The sequence below is a fragment of the Pelodiscus sinensis genome, chromosome 2, assembly GCF_052426305.1.
Source record: "Pelodiscus sinensis isolate ZL-2025 chromosome 2, ASM5242630v1, whole genome shotgun sequence".
NCBI lineage: Eukaryota > Metazoa > Chordata > Testudines > Trionychidae > Pelodiscus > Pelodiscus sinensis.
This window is the reverse complement of record NC_143053.1, coordinates 120,710,598-120,726,895: the sequence shown is the minus strand read 5'-3', so window position 1 is coordinate 120,726,895 and position 16,298 is coordinate 120,710,598. Positions and strand designations below refer to the sequence as shown.

Below are 16,298 nucleotides of genomic sequence, written 5' to 3'. Positions count from 1 at the left end.
CTATTCAGTATTTCACACCAGCCCTCTAGACGGCACACCCCATTAGGAGCTCATGTTCAGTTTGTTAGCCACAGTAATCCCTAAAGCCTTTTCAGAGACACTGCTTTCCAAGATACAATTCCCCATCCACTTAGGGTATGACCTACATTTTTTGCCTCTAGATGTATGACATTGCATCGGTTACATTGAAACACGTGATGTTCAAATGAGCTCAGCTTTACCAAGTAATCCAGATTGTTCTGTAGCACTCACCCAGCCTTCACATTATTTACCACTCTACGAAGTTTTGACATCTATTGGCAATGGTTTTTATAGTTCTTCCAAATAACTGATAAAGGCTTGGACTATACGACGAAGTTAGGACAACATTAGGCAGCTTATGTCAACCTAACTCTGTAAGCAACTACAGTAAAATGTAGCTCCCACTGATGTAAATTGCCCACTGCATCGACTTAACTCTGCCTCATGGAGAGGTATAGAACTTCAGTTGATGAGGTTACAGCATTGCTTGGCAGTCAGCCCTATGTGGGGCTCTTAGCTGGAGTTCATCCTCAACCCCCACTGAGACAGCCTGAGTCACACTGGCTCTGACAGCTAGGCTACGTCTACACTGGCCACAATTTCCGGAAAAGGGATGCAAATCAGGTAAGTCAGGATAGGGAAATCCACGGGGGATTTAAATATCCCCCCGCGGATTTAAATAAACATGTCCGCCGCTTTTTTGCCGGCTTGGGGGAAAGCCGGAAAAAAAGCGTCTAGACTGGCGCGATCCTCCGGAATAAAGCCCTTTTCCGGAGGATCTCTTATTCCTACTTCGAAGTAGGAATAAGAGATCCTCCGGAAAAGGACTTTATTCCGGAGGATCGCGCCAGTCTAGACGCTTTTTTTCCGGCTTTTCGCCAAGCCGGGAAAAAAGCGGCAGACATGTTTATTTAAATCTGCGGGGAATATTTAAATCCCCCGCGGATTTCCCTATCCTGACTTACCTGATTTGCATCCCTTTTCCGGAAATTGTGACCAGTGTAGACGTAGCCCTAGGGTTGTCAGCCCCCGGGTGGGGGAGAAGAGAGCTCCTGCTGTCAGTGCCCCACACAATTAAGTTGGTGGACACACTCTTGCTGAGAGCACGTCCTGTCAACAAAGATATGGAACAGAAAGATATGCTGTGGATATGAATGGCAATTTTAATTGCTGAGATGGCTGTAGGTGACCGTAACTTGTTGACTTGCTTTAGTAGTGTTGGTATGCGTGAAGATATTGAATGGCATTTAGCAAAGAAAGGATCCCTGAGGAACCCCTTTAGAAGAACCTCTTTTAAGAGGATGATTCACCATGTACAGTTGCCTTTTGAGATTGATCAGTTAGCCCGTTTTAAATACATATAATGTGCTATGTTGATCTTTTCTATTTTGTTAGTTAGATCTTTACATGGTATTAAGTGGAACACTTCGCAGAAGCCATGTTACTCTTACTTCTAATATGAAAAATATGAAGTTCGTTGATTTGGCACTAATTCTATTTACCCTCCTTTTAATTTTTCTTACTGACATCGCACTCTACCTGGAATCAGTTTTTGGCTAATTGGCCTATAGTTTCCAAGGTCTTTCCACTTACCTCATCTAAATAATGATATATTAGCCTTTTATCAGCCCTTTGGAACTTCCCAGTATTCCAACATCTGTTAAAAATCTAGAGCAGTGTTTGAGTTCCTCAGCCAATTATTCTAAAACCTAGGGGTGCAAGTTGTCAGGTCCTATAGATTTTAAACTTCTAAGTTTTGTTTAATGTTTTAAGTTGTGGGGTCAAATGGAGGACCGGTAGTGAGAATTTTTCTTGATGATCTATTGAAAGATATCCATATTATAAAATGGAGAGAACCATGACACAAACTCTCCTCCAAGATAGTTGGCTGAGATGTGGTGATGGATGTTAACTGGGTTTGTTCTCTCATTGATTCTTTCTATACTCTTCTTGCAAGTAGTTACCTTTGGAGGATGGGCCTGTGTGTTTACTACATTAAATAAACAGCACTGACTTTAGTCAGAGAATTATTGTTTATGAAAGTGTAACAGTGTAGTCTCTGGTCTGGTATAGCCTCGTTTGCTTGAAGACAATTGACCTTCATATCTTGGCTCTAGACTGCCAAACACTTCTGCCAAGTAGCAGCAACATGACCTCTCTAGATATCTTGTAGAGCAGTAGTCTCCAGCCTTTTTAAGCACAAGATCACCTTTTGAATTTAAATGCAATCCAGGATCTACCTCAGACCCAAATACAGTTGCCCCGCATCCTTCATGCCCCTTCTCTGAGGTCCTGCCTCTGCTCACTCCATCCTTCCTCTTTCACTAGGCAGGGACAGAGGGTTGGGCTAAGGGATCTGGAGTGTGAGGGGCTCTGAACTGAGCCTGGGGCAGGGATTTGGAGTGCAGGAGGGTTATGGGTACAGTTTGTGTAAGGGAGTTTGGATCCAAGGGGCTCAGGGTTTGGGAGTGCAGAGAGGGTTCATGACTGGGGCAGGGGTTGGGGATTCTGGCTCCAGCTGGACACTGCTTGCTTCAGGCTGCTCCTGGGTGGTGGTGCAGTGAGGCTAGAGTAAAGCTCCCCCCTCCTCTGGCCCTGCAGCGCTCTCAAAAGCAGCCATCAAACTTCCTCCATCCCAAGCCCTGTTCCCTCCCCCCATCCTTTCTGTGGAGATAGAATTTGGGAGGGGGGGGGGGAAGTGGGTGAGAGGCAAGCTCCAAGGCAAAAGGTGGGAAATATGTAGCAGTGGGGGAAGGGGCAGCTGAAGTGCCAGCATTTTGGCCAAACCAGTCAGGATAACCTGTCAGATCCCGATCTACTGGTTGGTGACCACTGTTGTAATATAGTAATATGATCTTCACGTAGCAGCAGTATTGGTGGTCTAGTTTGACTTTCCTTAAAGGAGTTCTGAGTCTGGTTTAGTTAATCCTTTCACAGAAAGCTTTGTGTCATCTTTTGTGTAACACCGAACACAATGGTGGCACAATATTGATTCACATTCCTAGTACTCCCGTAGCTATACACACGAACTACATCAAGGTAGTTTTTTAAAATTTCTTTTACAATGGAAGCTCTCAAAACATCGGAGTTGCCCTTTGAAGATGATTCCAGAAGATTGGTTCTCAGTACTGTGCTAGGTTCATGACATTTGATATTGGGTTCATACAATAAAGAAGTTCTAGCCAAAGCAAGTTCCTTGGATCAAATTCTAACTGATTACACATTATATCCTCATTTTCAATGTGCTATTGGACTTAATAGGCATGTCTCCAGCTTCTGATGGGTTTTGAGTTGGATACTAGTCAGAGCCATCTCAGAATGTCAATTATTATTAGTGCCAGAAATTGGGAGGCAATGGAGTATTCTTTTAAATGACAGCAGCATTCTTGCAATTCTAAACAGGCAGACAGTAGCCTAAATGCCAGTGTTTATTATAGCATAGCAAAACTGGCACAAAGTGTACCAAGTTTGGACTTAAACAGATTTTAAAAGGAAAAGGATGGTTACAATTGGCATTGGGGAAAATTACTTTGGGGTAGATGTGTCCTGCGTATCTTATGCCTCTAGCATTTGGGGCAGCAATGAAGCTCCCCCACTGCTACCTGTTACTGGCAAATCTTTCAGTAGTTCCCCAGCTGTGCCCCCTGTGGCTAATATGAAAAAGATGACTTGGTGAGAGAGATCAACCCTTGAAAAAGAAAGAAAGTTTCTACACCACAACTTAACTTTTTCAAGTGTGGGCTCTTGCTGACGTGATCCAAATCTACAAGCTATAATTCCCCAGCATTGTGGGAATTCAGATTTTTTTTTTCGGGAATTAGTGTTTAAGATTTCTCTTGATCTCATGCTTTATAGATTAATCTAGAGTGCTCATATTATCAATTTTTTTGTCTAGGTATGACGAAACTGATTAGAGTTACTGCTTCTGTTTTATCCACAGCAAAAATCTTTCTTTTTAAAATATGCTGTCAGAAAAGTCTCACTAAAACCAAACATAGTACTAGCAAATTTAACCATTGTATCATACATCTGATTGCATCTCTGTCCTGACTTGCAGCAACCTTGTTACTGCAGTCCTAGGCTTGTCTTTGGATGAGTAATGACAGCTTTGGTGGTGGTAATTTAAAACACTTCATACCATAGTGAGACAATGAAAATCTTTTCCACCTGAGGCCTAAAAATTCAAGTTCCATAATCTGTTGCACCATGTGGCCACTGAATGTCACTGTCAGATGGCGTTCTCTTCTGAAAGAGAGCTTTGTAATACATTTCACATTGAAAATGTATCCGCCTGGTCACTGATTTGGACTGCTCGTTTTTTCCCTCTGTCTGCAGTTTGTAATACAGTATGCAAAATATCAATGCTATGCTATGGCCTTCTTGAGAGTTCAGTCAGACTGAAACAGTAACATCCAGAGATGCTTGAAATGAATTCCAACCTCTATTGAATAGCAAACATTCAAAGTCTCTGAACACTTTTAATACTATTAAACAAGTTTTCAAATTCATATTACATGGTCTTCTAATCTAATTACTGGGGATGGGTAAGTAAGATTTTGGCATTGATTCAGAAGAGGCAAGAAAATATATTGTATCTAGTTGTAAAGCAGAAGATGCAAAAAATTAACTTTTTAAATCTGGGCAAATATTTAAATGTACCAAAACTACAAGACTAATACTGAAGAAAGGGAAGTATACCAGTTAGTATCCATGTATTGATACTACAGTGCTCAAATCTCCTTATTTAGAGGTTTGGCTTTGGAGCTGGTTGACATTTGTCAGATTGTGCTCAACATTATGAAGAGTGATTGAAAAAGGAAAACAGTAGCTGTAAAGTGTCTGCTTTTGTTTCTATTTCAGGAAAGCCCCACAGCACTGGCAACTCTGAACGGATTCAGCTCTCAGGAATGTACAATGTTCGAAAAGGGAAAATGCATTTGCCAGTCAACAGATGGACAAGGCGCCAAGTTATCCTTTGTGGGACGTGCCTAATCGTATCATCGGTGAAAGAAAGCCAAACTGGAAAGATGCACGTTCTCCCTCTAATTGGTGGAAAAGTAAGGGTTTTTTTTGGTAATGCTTGAGGCTGCTCACCTATCTTGTTGTTCAGTGCTGTAGAGATGCATGGTGATTTTCAGACACGGGTTCCTGTCCCAAAGAGTTTGTAATCTGTGGCGTCTGATAGTTAAAACACTTTGCATATACCACTTTCTACCTTGCTTCTCTGCTTCATTTTTATCTCCTGGCAAAACACTGACATTTAAAAATAGAAAAAAATCAGGGAGTGGCAATTCAATGGTTGTGTGTGGAATCATTATCTCTTCTTTTCACATAGTATTTACTGTTCTATGTATGTGTAGCAATTTCAGTCTGTGTTGCTCTTGCTCATGCTACTTGTTTGCTAAAAGAGTGTGTTGGTTTATATTTTTTGTGCATCAACAGAATTTATTTCAATCAGATACACCTGTGAAACAGGCCTGAAGACAATGGGGGGTTATATGGGAGCAACTGGAGACCCAATATGACCTGACAAACCTTCATTACTAGTTGTGACTCACAAAATGAAAAGCATCTTACTTGATTTTTGGACCACAGACTGATTTTACAGGGCTAGACAGTGAATGCTGCTTTTTTTTTTAACCTTGAGTACTAGCACACGTGATACTGAAATTAAGACACAATAAACATAGAAGTCTGACATATTTACAAAGTCAGTTTTCAGAGTTCCATTTTAATATTCTGTAGTAGGCCATTTATATACCAAGTCTAGTTGTGTGGAGCTCAAACTTTTTTCTTCCTCTCCCGTCTCCACCTTATTCATACAAGAATTTTCTTCCTGGACTGGCACTTCTCTGTGTCATTAGAAATACAAACGGCTATTCCAGAAAATCCTCTTCCCAGCAGCAGATAGTAATCCTCAATGCTGCACGTAGGAAGTGCGAGATTCAGCATTCCAAGGCCTGCTGTTATCTCTAAGGAGGCCCTAAGGGAGGAGTAGGGAAAAATCCTAACATCCAAGATAAGAGCTTCTGAGCCATTAAATGGTTTTGTTCACAGAATTGGCAAAAAGTATTTATTTGCTTATCTGTCTTCTGTATGTTGTAGGAATTGCTTATGTGTAAGGGGTGAAGTTGAAGGTAGAATACAGACATAAAATGAAAATTGAATCAAGCCTGGTAATATTTGCTGAAAGCCTCCACTATCTAGGCATGGGTGGGAGACATTTGGAACACAAGACATTTTATTTTTTAAAAAATCATTCAAAAATATTCTCCTTCACCCACTTAAATCCTCCTGCACTTCCTGGTTTGCAAAACACATTGCAAAACATCACAGGAACATTTTGGAGACCGTGTCATTTCCTTTTTAAAGGTAAATTTTTACTGATGAAGATCAAAACTAAAATATATATTCTTGGCACATTTGTGTTGCATGTATAAAAGCAACTTTCACAAGAAAATGCTTTTACTTTTTTGTTCCAGGGAGTTCTTTTCAGGTCCTCTTTATACCTTGCTGAAGACCACTAGCAAAAAAGAGAAAAGTGAAGACTTGTTCTTACACACTTGGCTTTTGTGTAAAAGGAGCAGCGAATAACAGGACATTTTTTTTTGTTTCAAATTCTACTGTTGAAGGCTTATCAGCAAATACTTGTTTAAACTGGAAGAGATCTATTGCCAAACTGCTGTCTATTCCCTGCCCTACCCTCAACCCATCAGATTTACATATCTCCCATTCCATTTCACAGTAAGAGGCATATGGTAAATAGTGATAGAGATGTAGCCGTGTTAGTCTGGGGTAGTTGAAGCAAAATGCAGGACAATGTAGCATTTAAAGACTAACAAGATGGTTTATTAGATGATGAGCTTTCGTGGGCCAGACCCACTTCCTCAGATCAAATAGTGGAAGAAAAAAAAACATATGGTAAATACAATATTTTTAAATGCCAGAAAATAATTGGCTTGATGGCAGTTTAATTTTGGAAAAATCTTAAAATATTCAAGTCTTTAGAATTATCCAGATCTTCAGGTCTAACAGTACGTTTATATAACTTTAATTCGAAAGTCCTGTTAAACAGCTCATGTTTCTTAATCTGTTGCTTGCAGTGGTTTTGTGGCTCTTTGACACTGGATTAATTAGATTCCAGGCTTAACAATACTTAAGAGGTGTTTGAGCAGCTCCTCCTTTTCACGGCTTCATTTTGCGTTTGCTAGTTGCACACTGACACTTTCAAAATTTTATACAGTAATTATTTTGTCTTTATTTAAATACAGGTGGAAGAAGTGAAAAAGCACCAGCACTGTTTAGCATTTAGTTCCTCTGGACCTCAGAGCCAGACCTATTACATTTGTTTTGATACCTTCACAGAGTACTTACGGTGGCTTCGACAAGCATCAAAGGTAAGAGCACCTTTAGTAACTAGAGTTCTCCTTGCTTTTGAATGTTGCTCATTTTCACCAGAATGAACAGTTGTGTACTTGTAACAGGACTGAGGGTTTGGGGGTTTTTAAGCTACATTTGCCTGCAGTGTGTAAATAAAGAATACTAGCCAGATTTTCCTTCTTTCCCTCATCTTGGTGCAGCTCCTTAAAGTAGGGAACAAGGTCATTAGAGTGGAGAAGCTCAGTAACATGTTTCCTTCCAAAATGTCAATATGAAAAGTAATGAAAGCTGAAGTAATGCAAGAAATGTAAAGCCACTGAAGACAGTGCTAGAAGTACCAGTTGTGGAGTTTTTTGTTTGGAATGTAGTACTTGACTTCTGTTTTTAAAATGGCTAAAGCTTGTGATTGGCTAGGTATCAACATATTTCCTATTGCTGATCAATCATTAGTGTTCTCTAGTGTCCATTTATTTTGGCACCTATTCAATACCTAGAGTATTAGAGCTAAAATTGATTATGCAGTCAGATCACTTTTTATAGCCCTCCCTGTGCTAGTTTCTCATCAAATGGAGCAGCCTACCCTGTAGGTGAGCTGGTGGCTTTCCCAGCCATTTTGGAGCTCCTTTTGCATTTGCTTGTTGCTGGAAAGACACAGCAGAAGTGAGGACCCTGTTCAGCAAGATCTGTTCTCCCACTCTTCAGTAAAGTAGATCTGAACAGCAGTTGTGGCAGAGTTCGAATCAGCCCTGCTTTTTCTCCTGACACTCAGATAGCAAAAGAAGTGTGCAGTGGAGAAGTAAGGAAAGCTAGGCAAGTGGACTGGTGATACTGAGGATACAAGGGAACTTCAGACTAAAAGAAAATGAAATAATTGAATAGAAATCCCACAATACAATGGGCAAATAAGGACAGCTAACTAAGCTGATATCTAAAACACATTCAACATCAGTCTTAAAATTTGTGAATCGGTCCAAACAGGTTTAGATTCCTGTCCATGCCTTACCATAGGAGTGTGTGTGGTGGGAAGGTCCACCCATGTTCAGAAATGAAATCTCAGAGCATGTTGAAGTGGAGCTCCAGACTTAAAAATATATCTCACATGTTAGAGCAGGCTTTGCTAACAGAATTTAGGGATATTTACACCATTTGTATTAGGTATGTGAAAGTGTAAACGGGTACATAGTTAACCGATGAGCTTGGACTCAAGGGTTAATGTTGATGGTTACATGCGGTGCCTCCCCACCCCCACCCCACCCCATGCTGCTGCTTTGGTATCGGAGGCAGCAGTGCAGGGGCGGGAGGAGGCCAATGGGAGCTAGTGTGTGTGGGGAGCCTGCTTAAAAGCTCCTCCCTCCATTGAACTGCATTTTAACATCCCTCATTTGCATTACTCTTTGGTGCCATATTACCTTTTCTTGAGAAATGGTTTCTGCAATTGTCTTTCTCTATTATACTAATTTTTCCCATCTTCTCCTTTAGTTGGGTTCTTTGTGATGTTTGATTACAGCTCATACTCATGTATCTTGTGTAGTGAATGGTAAATAATGTTTTAGTTCTTTTGTCACGCTGGTTATATATTTTCTCATTGGTATGCCACTGTGGTTTTTAATGTGTATTTATTCTAAATTTAGTAAGGGACTAACAGTTTTTATGCTCTTTATTGTGTTAAAGTAGTTTGTGTAATGCTTTTTGAAGGGATTTAGGGCACTCTAGATCATTTTCAATCTGTCTTTTTTCCACAAGGTAGTATATTTTATCTAGTGAATGTTTGTTTGAAGTTCTGGTCTTTTCAGAGGATTGTTAATTTTATGCTTTTATAGTAAATTGTGTTGAATTGTATCCTCTTTGGGCAATTAATGTTTGTTGTTTTTTCTCCCTGCATGGAATACCCTTTGTGCGTTTTCTAGTTGTTCATCTATTTTAGGATTTTGAATCACTCTGACACTGGAACACCTACCTAAACCTCCCTGACTACTTAGTTGTGAAGCCAAGATGTGCGTGCTTTTGGGTATGATCTGATTGCAGTTTTGAGCTTGTTCTTGTTGTTCAGTGGATCTTTATAAAAGACAAGTGTTCTTTCATCTCCTGTGGCTCTGACAGCGGGTGAATGAAGGACAGATCTCATGAGTGAGGATAAACAGCATAAAACAATGAACTTCAGAAGTAGGAATAAATGGCCAGAAAGTCCCATTGAGCTACTGACAGCATAGGCTTGTTCTGTACCATGCTGTGCTTCTCCCTTGCACTGTCTCACCCATATGACTAACAGTATTGGGAATGTTGCCAAAATGAGGATATCTCCCATATAATCATGACTTCTTCTCTTTTTTAAATGTAGGAGGGCAAACTCCAAGCTCAGAGCACTACAAGGCTTTGAGTACCAGAACTGAAAGTCGGTAATATTAATTGACAGTTCAATGCTTCAGTACGTTGACAGCATATAGCAAATGAAAAATTGAGAATCTGTGTTTCATAGTTACACTTTGATCTAATTCGATTCTCTGTTCCAATAATATAGCTGCTTTGTAGAGTCATTATTCAGACAGGATTTAAAATGTATTAGAATAAATCTTCTTTAAATTGTTTTGAAAGATAAACATGGAAAACCAGTGATACCAGCTCAGACAAATGTATTCATGTGGGATATATCATGCAATAACAGAACAGTATGTAGTGCCGGACCGAGCCATAGCCCTGGGCAGCGAGCACGCGGCGCATGCACAGCCCTGGGCACGCAGTTCCCCTTACCACTTCAATCAGGTGCCCAGCTAGCCCCCCCCCCCCCCCAAAAAAAAATCCGGCCCTGATAGTATGTTACTAAACTAGTCAGAGTAACAACCACCATAAATTTGAATATTTTGGTTACTAATACCACTACTAGCAGAATTCATTTTAGAAGATGAAGCAAACATTTCCTTGATTACATGTACAAAGGGGAAGGATGTCAGGAATCTACCAATTCTGTGTGTTAGTCAAAGGGATCTTTGTGCAGCAAAATAAACCCTAGTTTTATAATTCCATTTCTATATTTATATTAAAGGATGCTATTAATCTGAAAGCCAGTCCAGTTAAAACTGGTTTCAGGTCCTACCCTATGTGAAGCACTTGGGCAAATGGAACACAAAATACAAACGGTACTGTTTTAAATCAGGAACGGGGAATCTAAGGCCTGGGGGCTGGACGCAGCCCTCATCTTGGATGGCTTTGACCCCTGAGGCCCTGGGCTCTCTTCCCCACAGAGCCGTGGGGAGTTCACACTGGTACTCGAGCCTCTTGCCACCCAGCTGCAGGGCTGAAGCACACACAGTCAACTGTGGGGGTGGGGGAGTATCTTTCTTTTTGTGTGGCCCCTTAAAGATTTTTCTGTGGGTCAGCGGCCTCCGGTCCTCCAGACGTTCCCCACCCTGAAAAGTAAACTATTTGGGATGTGGGGGTGGAGAGAATTATCTAATCTTTAACTGGTTGTTAGTTTTTTAGATGCAACTTGTGACAGATTGAATGTCCTGTATAGGAGTGACATTTAAAATGCTATCCCTTTTCAAATGAAGGCTTTTTGGGACTGGGGAGGTATGACATTTCTAGTCCTAATGAGAATACTCAATAAGGATGTTAAGTAGCAAGTAAATGACTAATACTTGATACAATCTGACTATCAGGTAGTTGACTAATAAACTGCTCTTTTACATTCCTAATACTCAAATAGTTAGTGAAGTTGTTTTGAAATAGATTCTTGCTTAGTGTCAGCTATTTCAGTAGTTATTAATACTCAGAATTATTATATTCACTAGTGTTCAAAAGCCCTTTAGCATCTGTAAAGCATAGTCTGGAAATAAAATTGTGTCCCTAAATACTATCTGTCTGTTGTATCTGTGTCCTGATCAATGCCAGTGAAAACTTCTACTTACTAGTGTATTACAAATAAAATGAAGAATAAACTTAATATACCCAGGTTGAGATCACAGCATTAAAATTTCAGTTTGACTCAATCAACCATAGAATCATAGAATACTAGGACTGGAAGGGACCTCGAGAGTCCAGTCCCCTGCCCTCATGGCAGGACCTAGTACTGTCTAGACCATCCCTGATAGACATTTATCTAACCTACTCGTAAATATCTCCAGAGATGAAGATTCCACAACCTCCCTGGGCAATTTATTCCAGTGTTTGACTACCCTGACGGTTAGGAACTTTTGGTTTTCAATTACTATAATCTTAAATTGAAAATCCATTGGATAGTATTGTTTATACAGTAAAAGTTCTGTTAGGTGGCACTCAGTTAACTAGAAAGCTCAATTAAGCAACATTTCTGATATCTCCAATACAAATCTTCAGTCTAGTAACTGGGACTGCTCAGCACGCTATGCAGTTACACTCTTATGTAAAAGAGGAAGAAGACAAGTAAGCAAGCCAAAATCAGCAATTTATTTTAAAAAAAGCTTCCAGTGTGTGTCATTGTGCTGAATCTGTAATGATCTTATCACCTACAGTGGGATAGGCAATAATTTTTAAAGGAGAGCCACTTGGTGAATTTCAGAAGTGGTCGTGGGCCGGGCAGAAGGGGCAGTACCAGGAGACTTGTGTTCCCCCTCCCACAGACCCTGATTAGTCTGGGGGTGGGGGAGTGCATGAAGACTTTGCCCCCCATCCCTGCCTACCAGGGGCTTATGGTGCCTAGAGAGAACTGCCAACTGTTTTGAACAAAATGTGGTTGCCTCTACACACCCGCAGTCCCATCAGTGGAAGGCTTTATGAGCTTCCCCCAGGCTGATCAGGGCCTGGGGGTAGGAGAGCGCATGAATTCTTTGTCCCCCTACCCCTATTTTTAATAATTGGCGGTTCCCTCTAGGTATGGCATGCCCCTGAGGGAGGAGGGGAGACTGCTCCCCTCTCTCCAGTTCTTTGATCTGCCTGGGGGATGGGGAGCAGCAGGACAACCACAATCCAGATCAAAAAGCTTGGTGGGTCGCATCCAGTCTGTGGACATTCTTGTCTGCTCCTGTTCCCAGCATCTATATCTACAATGATAATTGATTTTGATGATGACACCCCTCTCCCCCCCCCCCCCCCCTCCCAGGCACTACAAGATCCTGAAGTGCCTTGTGAATCATTAATATCATGTTCAGTATAGTTTTAGTGTTCATTTTTAGTGATCTGAGTGTACATCATCAGTTGGCCATAGTGGTATGAAGTGTCATAAGATAACCTACTGTAGGGAAAACTTTACTCATACGCACATGCATGCTTCAAGAAGCCAGTCACTCTGAAGTGCAATACTACTGCTGTATTGGTGAGTACTAGGGATGTAAGCAACTAGCTGAGTAGTCTAGACTTATCAGGGAGTTGAGTCGACTACTCAACTACTTGCATTTCACAGAGGCAGCCAGAGGGGAGGGAGGGGAGAATAGGAGCTGGTGCTGGGAGGAGCCAGCTTAAAAGCCACATACACACCCCCTCCCCCAGTACTGTCTTTGCGGTGCCGCCAGGCAGCAACATGGGGTGGGAGGAGGGCAGGGGAGGCTGCCAAGAAGCAGTCTCTGTCCACATGCCTGCTGGACCTGGTGCAAGCCAGAACTGGGCAAGCCTGGCTCAGTCCTGTCTCACAACAGGTCCAAGAGCTACCCTAGCTGCCACTCTGCATTTTAAACATAGTAAGAGCTGGTTATTACTACATTTAAAATGCAGAGCTCTGGTGGGGGTAGCTCCCAGACCTAGTGCAAGCTGGGACTGAGCTGGGCTTGCTCAATCCTGGCTCATACCGGGTCTGGGATAGCGATGTGAACGACTAGCCGATAAACAAATGCCAGATAGTTGGCCACCCAAAGCAGCAGTGCTGAGTGGAGCCCAAGGTCTGCCACTTTGAAATGCCGCTAGCTGGAGACTTCCCTGCTGGCCCAGGCTTGATGTGGTGCTGCCACTTTGAAATGCCACAGGGAGCTTGGGCCCAGTGTGGGACCGCTTGAGTTCTCTGCTGGCCCCATGCTCCTGGCAGCGCTTTTGCCTTTGAAGTGTAGCAACAGCCTTGGGGCTGTTGCTACACTTTAAGGGCGCAGGTGCCCTTATTGACTAATCTAATAGTCAATGCAAACTGCATCGACTATTCGATAAGCCAATTAATTGGAATTTAACATCCCTAGTCTGGGACTTATCCCTGTTGTGCTTCTGCAGTTTAAATGTAGTAGGAACTAGGCTGCCTGTGCACCCGTCTCCTGCTACGTTTAAACTGTAGAGCTGCAGCAAGGGTATCTCCTGGACCCGTCACAAGCCAGGACAGAGCGCCTTCCCTTATCCACTAATCGTAGTTGATACAGTTTGTAGTTGATTAGCCGTTTACCTGCCTCTTAACATCCTTAGTGAGTACTTGTATACTATTTATACTTTAGTCATTTTACTGTATTCTAATTCTTTGAAAAATTGGTATGCCATTGGTGAAGTGTAATTCTCAGTTAACCGGAATATTTAATTAACCAGCACCCAGTATTCCCACAATATGCTGAATAACAGCTTTCTACTGTATATCCTTCAAGAAAGATTTTCAGATGGTCTTGTGCACTTCTATGTAACTCAAGCAGCTTTCTTTGCAAAGTAAGTTTTCAAAATTATGGCTTGCTTGGACAGCATTTTTATAAGGAGGGGGTGGAAAATGGCTACATGACTCTTACAATAAAATGTCAAAAAATCATAATTTGTCATAAATTGAATCTGCAATGCAATAGAAAAAAATTGGTAAGGAAACTGATTTTTCAAGCTTCCATCAATTAAAATGGGTGAATTGTTTGCATCTAATAACTGAGTTCAGTTCCATTTCTTATTTTATTTCAGAGACCAAAATCAATTCCAATTCTGCATATCGTTAGTTATCAGTTAAAGCCTAGAAGTTAAGATCATGGAAAACATGCCTATGCTGTTGCTTCTTTAAAAAGCTGAATTCTTAATGTTAACCAGTACTCAAAATAAAAACAAGGGCCATTCAGACAGAGACTGCACTGCCTTTGCTTCTACCCTTAATATATTTTCTGTTTATTTTTAATGGCTTTCAGACAGGTTTGCATAGTATGCCCTTGCACACATTTGAACAGTGGGATGGGCTGATCATATGTAGACTTGTACACTGAAAAAACTCAGTGGGAGAGGATAAGAGTGGAAGAAATTAGTGAATTCTGTTCAAGTCTGAGATTCAGTGGGGGTCATTGCAGAAATGTTGGCCTAGATATTGAACTTGGTGACAGGATTACTTCAAATAGATCCATTTTAATTAAGCTGATTTAGCCTCAAATGGAATGCTTTTAAAAGATGGAAATGTGTAGACTCTTCATTACTAATAGCCTTTTTCTACACTTCCTAGCTTTAGTTTTAATTTCTAACTGTAGTAATTAGAGTTTAAAGATTGTTCAAAAGGGGTATAAACTGGATTCAGTTGTATTAATCTAGAACAGTGGTTCTCAAATTTTTTGGGCTCCGGAACCCTTAACATGCATAAAAATGTATGCGGAGCCCCAGCGGTCCACGGATCATGTGTTGTACCTATCGATGTTTCCAGTTTGTCAACCTCGCAGAGCCCCAGGGCTCTGCGGAGCATAGCTTGAGAGACACTGACCACTGATCTAGAACATTTACCATATTATCATGCTGACAATAAATCCTTGTGGGTTTTTTTGTTTGTTTTTGTTGAGGAAACTTGTTTTCAGTACTCTTTAATATTAAAGGTATTTTGTGTTGTCTATGTTAACTTGCAATAAAAATGCTGGTACATGCACTAAAGAACCGTACAAGAGATTCAGGTTGATTCAGTTGATTCTATATTGTCCACATTTTCAACATAAATTACAGGAGTGAGAGGATAAATAATGCAGTAGTAATAAATAGCAAACACTGCATTAGAAAGGACCCAGGAGAGAAGGCCAGAATTTTTGTTTGGACACCTTATACTAGGGCTACTCAACTTTGGAAGCCCAGAGGGCCACAGTGATACTCAGCACATGCTGACGTCCGCAGTTTAAGTGTGGTTGCATATATATGCAAATTGCTTCTTTCACACTGATGGGCATGAATACAAAGACTAAGGCAAGACTGCACAACACACAGGCCCCATTTAAGTCAGTTTTGCTGACACTAATAAAATGCAATATTTACTCGATTTCCACTAATGTGACAGCACTTTTAATGAGCAATGATAGTCCAGGAATTTAACTACTAAAGTGCATATCAACAGAAGACAATTATAGTGACTACTTTTTTGTTTTGGCTCCCACCTGCAGCCGCGTGTTGAGCCCTGCGTAAACCCGAACCGCACCGTCGGCCACAAACAAATGGGCCGCAGGCTGCTGCCGGTCGCATGTTGAGTAACCCTGCTTTTTACCTTCCAGCAGCGGTTTGGCAACTGTTTCAATCCAAGGAGCCAAACATCAAAATTCAGAACAAGTGGTCCACAAGAAGCCATATAAGAATGACCATTTGCATGACTGAAAAATACAACTTCGTATTATTATTAATCATGTCAATTATCAATAATACAAATAAAACATTGTATTCACTAGGGATGTAACAGTGTAGTTGATTAGCTAATAAGCAAAAGCTTATAGGTTAGTGGTATTGACTACACGCATTCCCAGCCTCCCCTTTTGCCAGTATATTTTTTTAGCAGGCTGGCTCAGTCCTGGCTCATTCCTGTTCAAGTCACCGATAAGAATTCTTGAGATTAATCGACTCTTCAATTAAGTAATATTTAACATCCCTAGTACTCACAGACTTTATTTAATGGGACTTCCGCTGCATCTTTTTGCACATTTCTTTGAAGTTGACATCATAACTGGTCAAATCCAGCTTCATGTACGCATTCAGGGCAGGGGATTTGGGTGCATGAAGGACTCGGGTACAAGATTGTGTTGTGGCAGGTGAGG

General features: G+C 41.1%; 1 protein-coding gene across 1 annotated transcript in view; it reads left to right on the top strand.

The window, feature by feature from the left end:
* The window catches only part of PHLPP1 (PH domain and leucine rich repeat protein phosphatase 1), a 244,809-nt gene that overhangs the window by 117,947 nt on the left and 110,564 nt on the right, over positions 1–16,298 (top strand). Inside the window, exons 2-3 of the mRNA XM_014573530.4 lie at positions 4,882–5,078; positions 7,293–7,418. Of these exons, the coding sequence (XP_014429016.4) occupies positions 4,882–5,078; positions 7,293–7,418 (323 nt within the window). The remainder of the gene's footprint in view (positions 1–4,881; positions 5,079–7,292; positions 7,419–16,298) is intronic.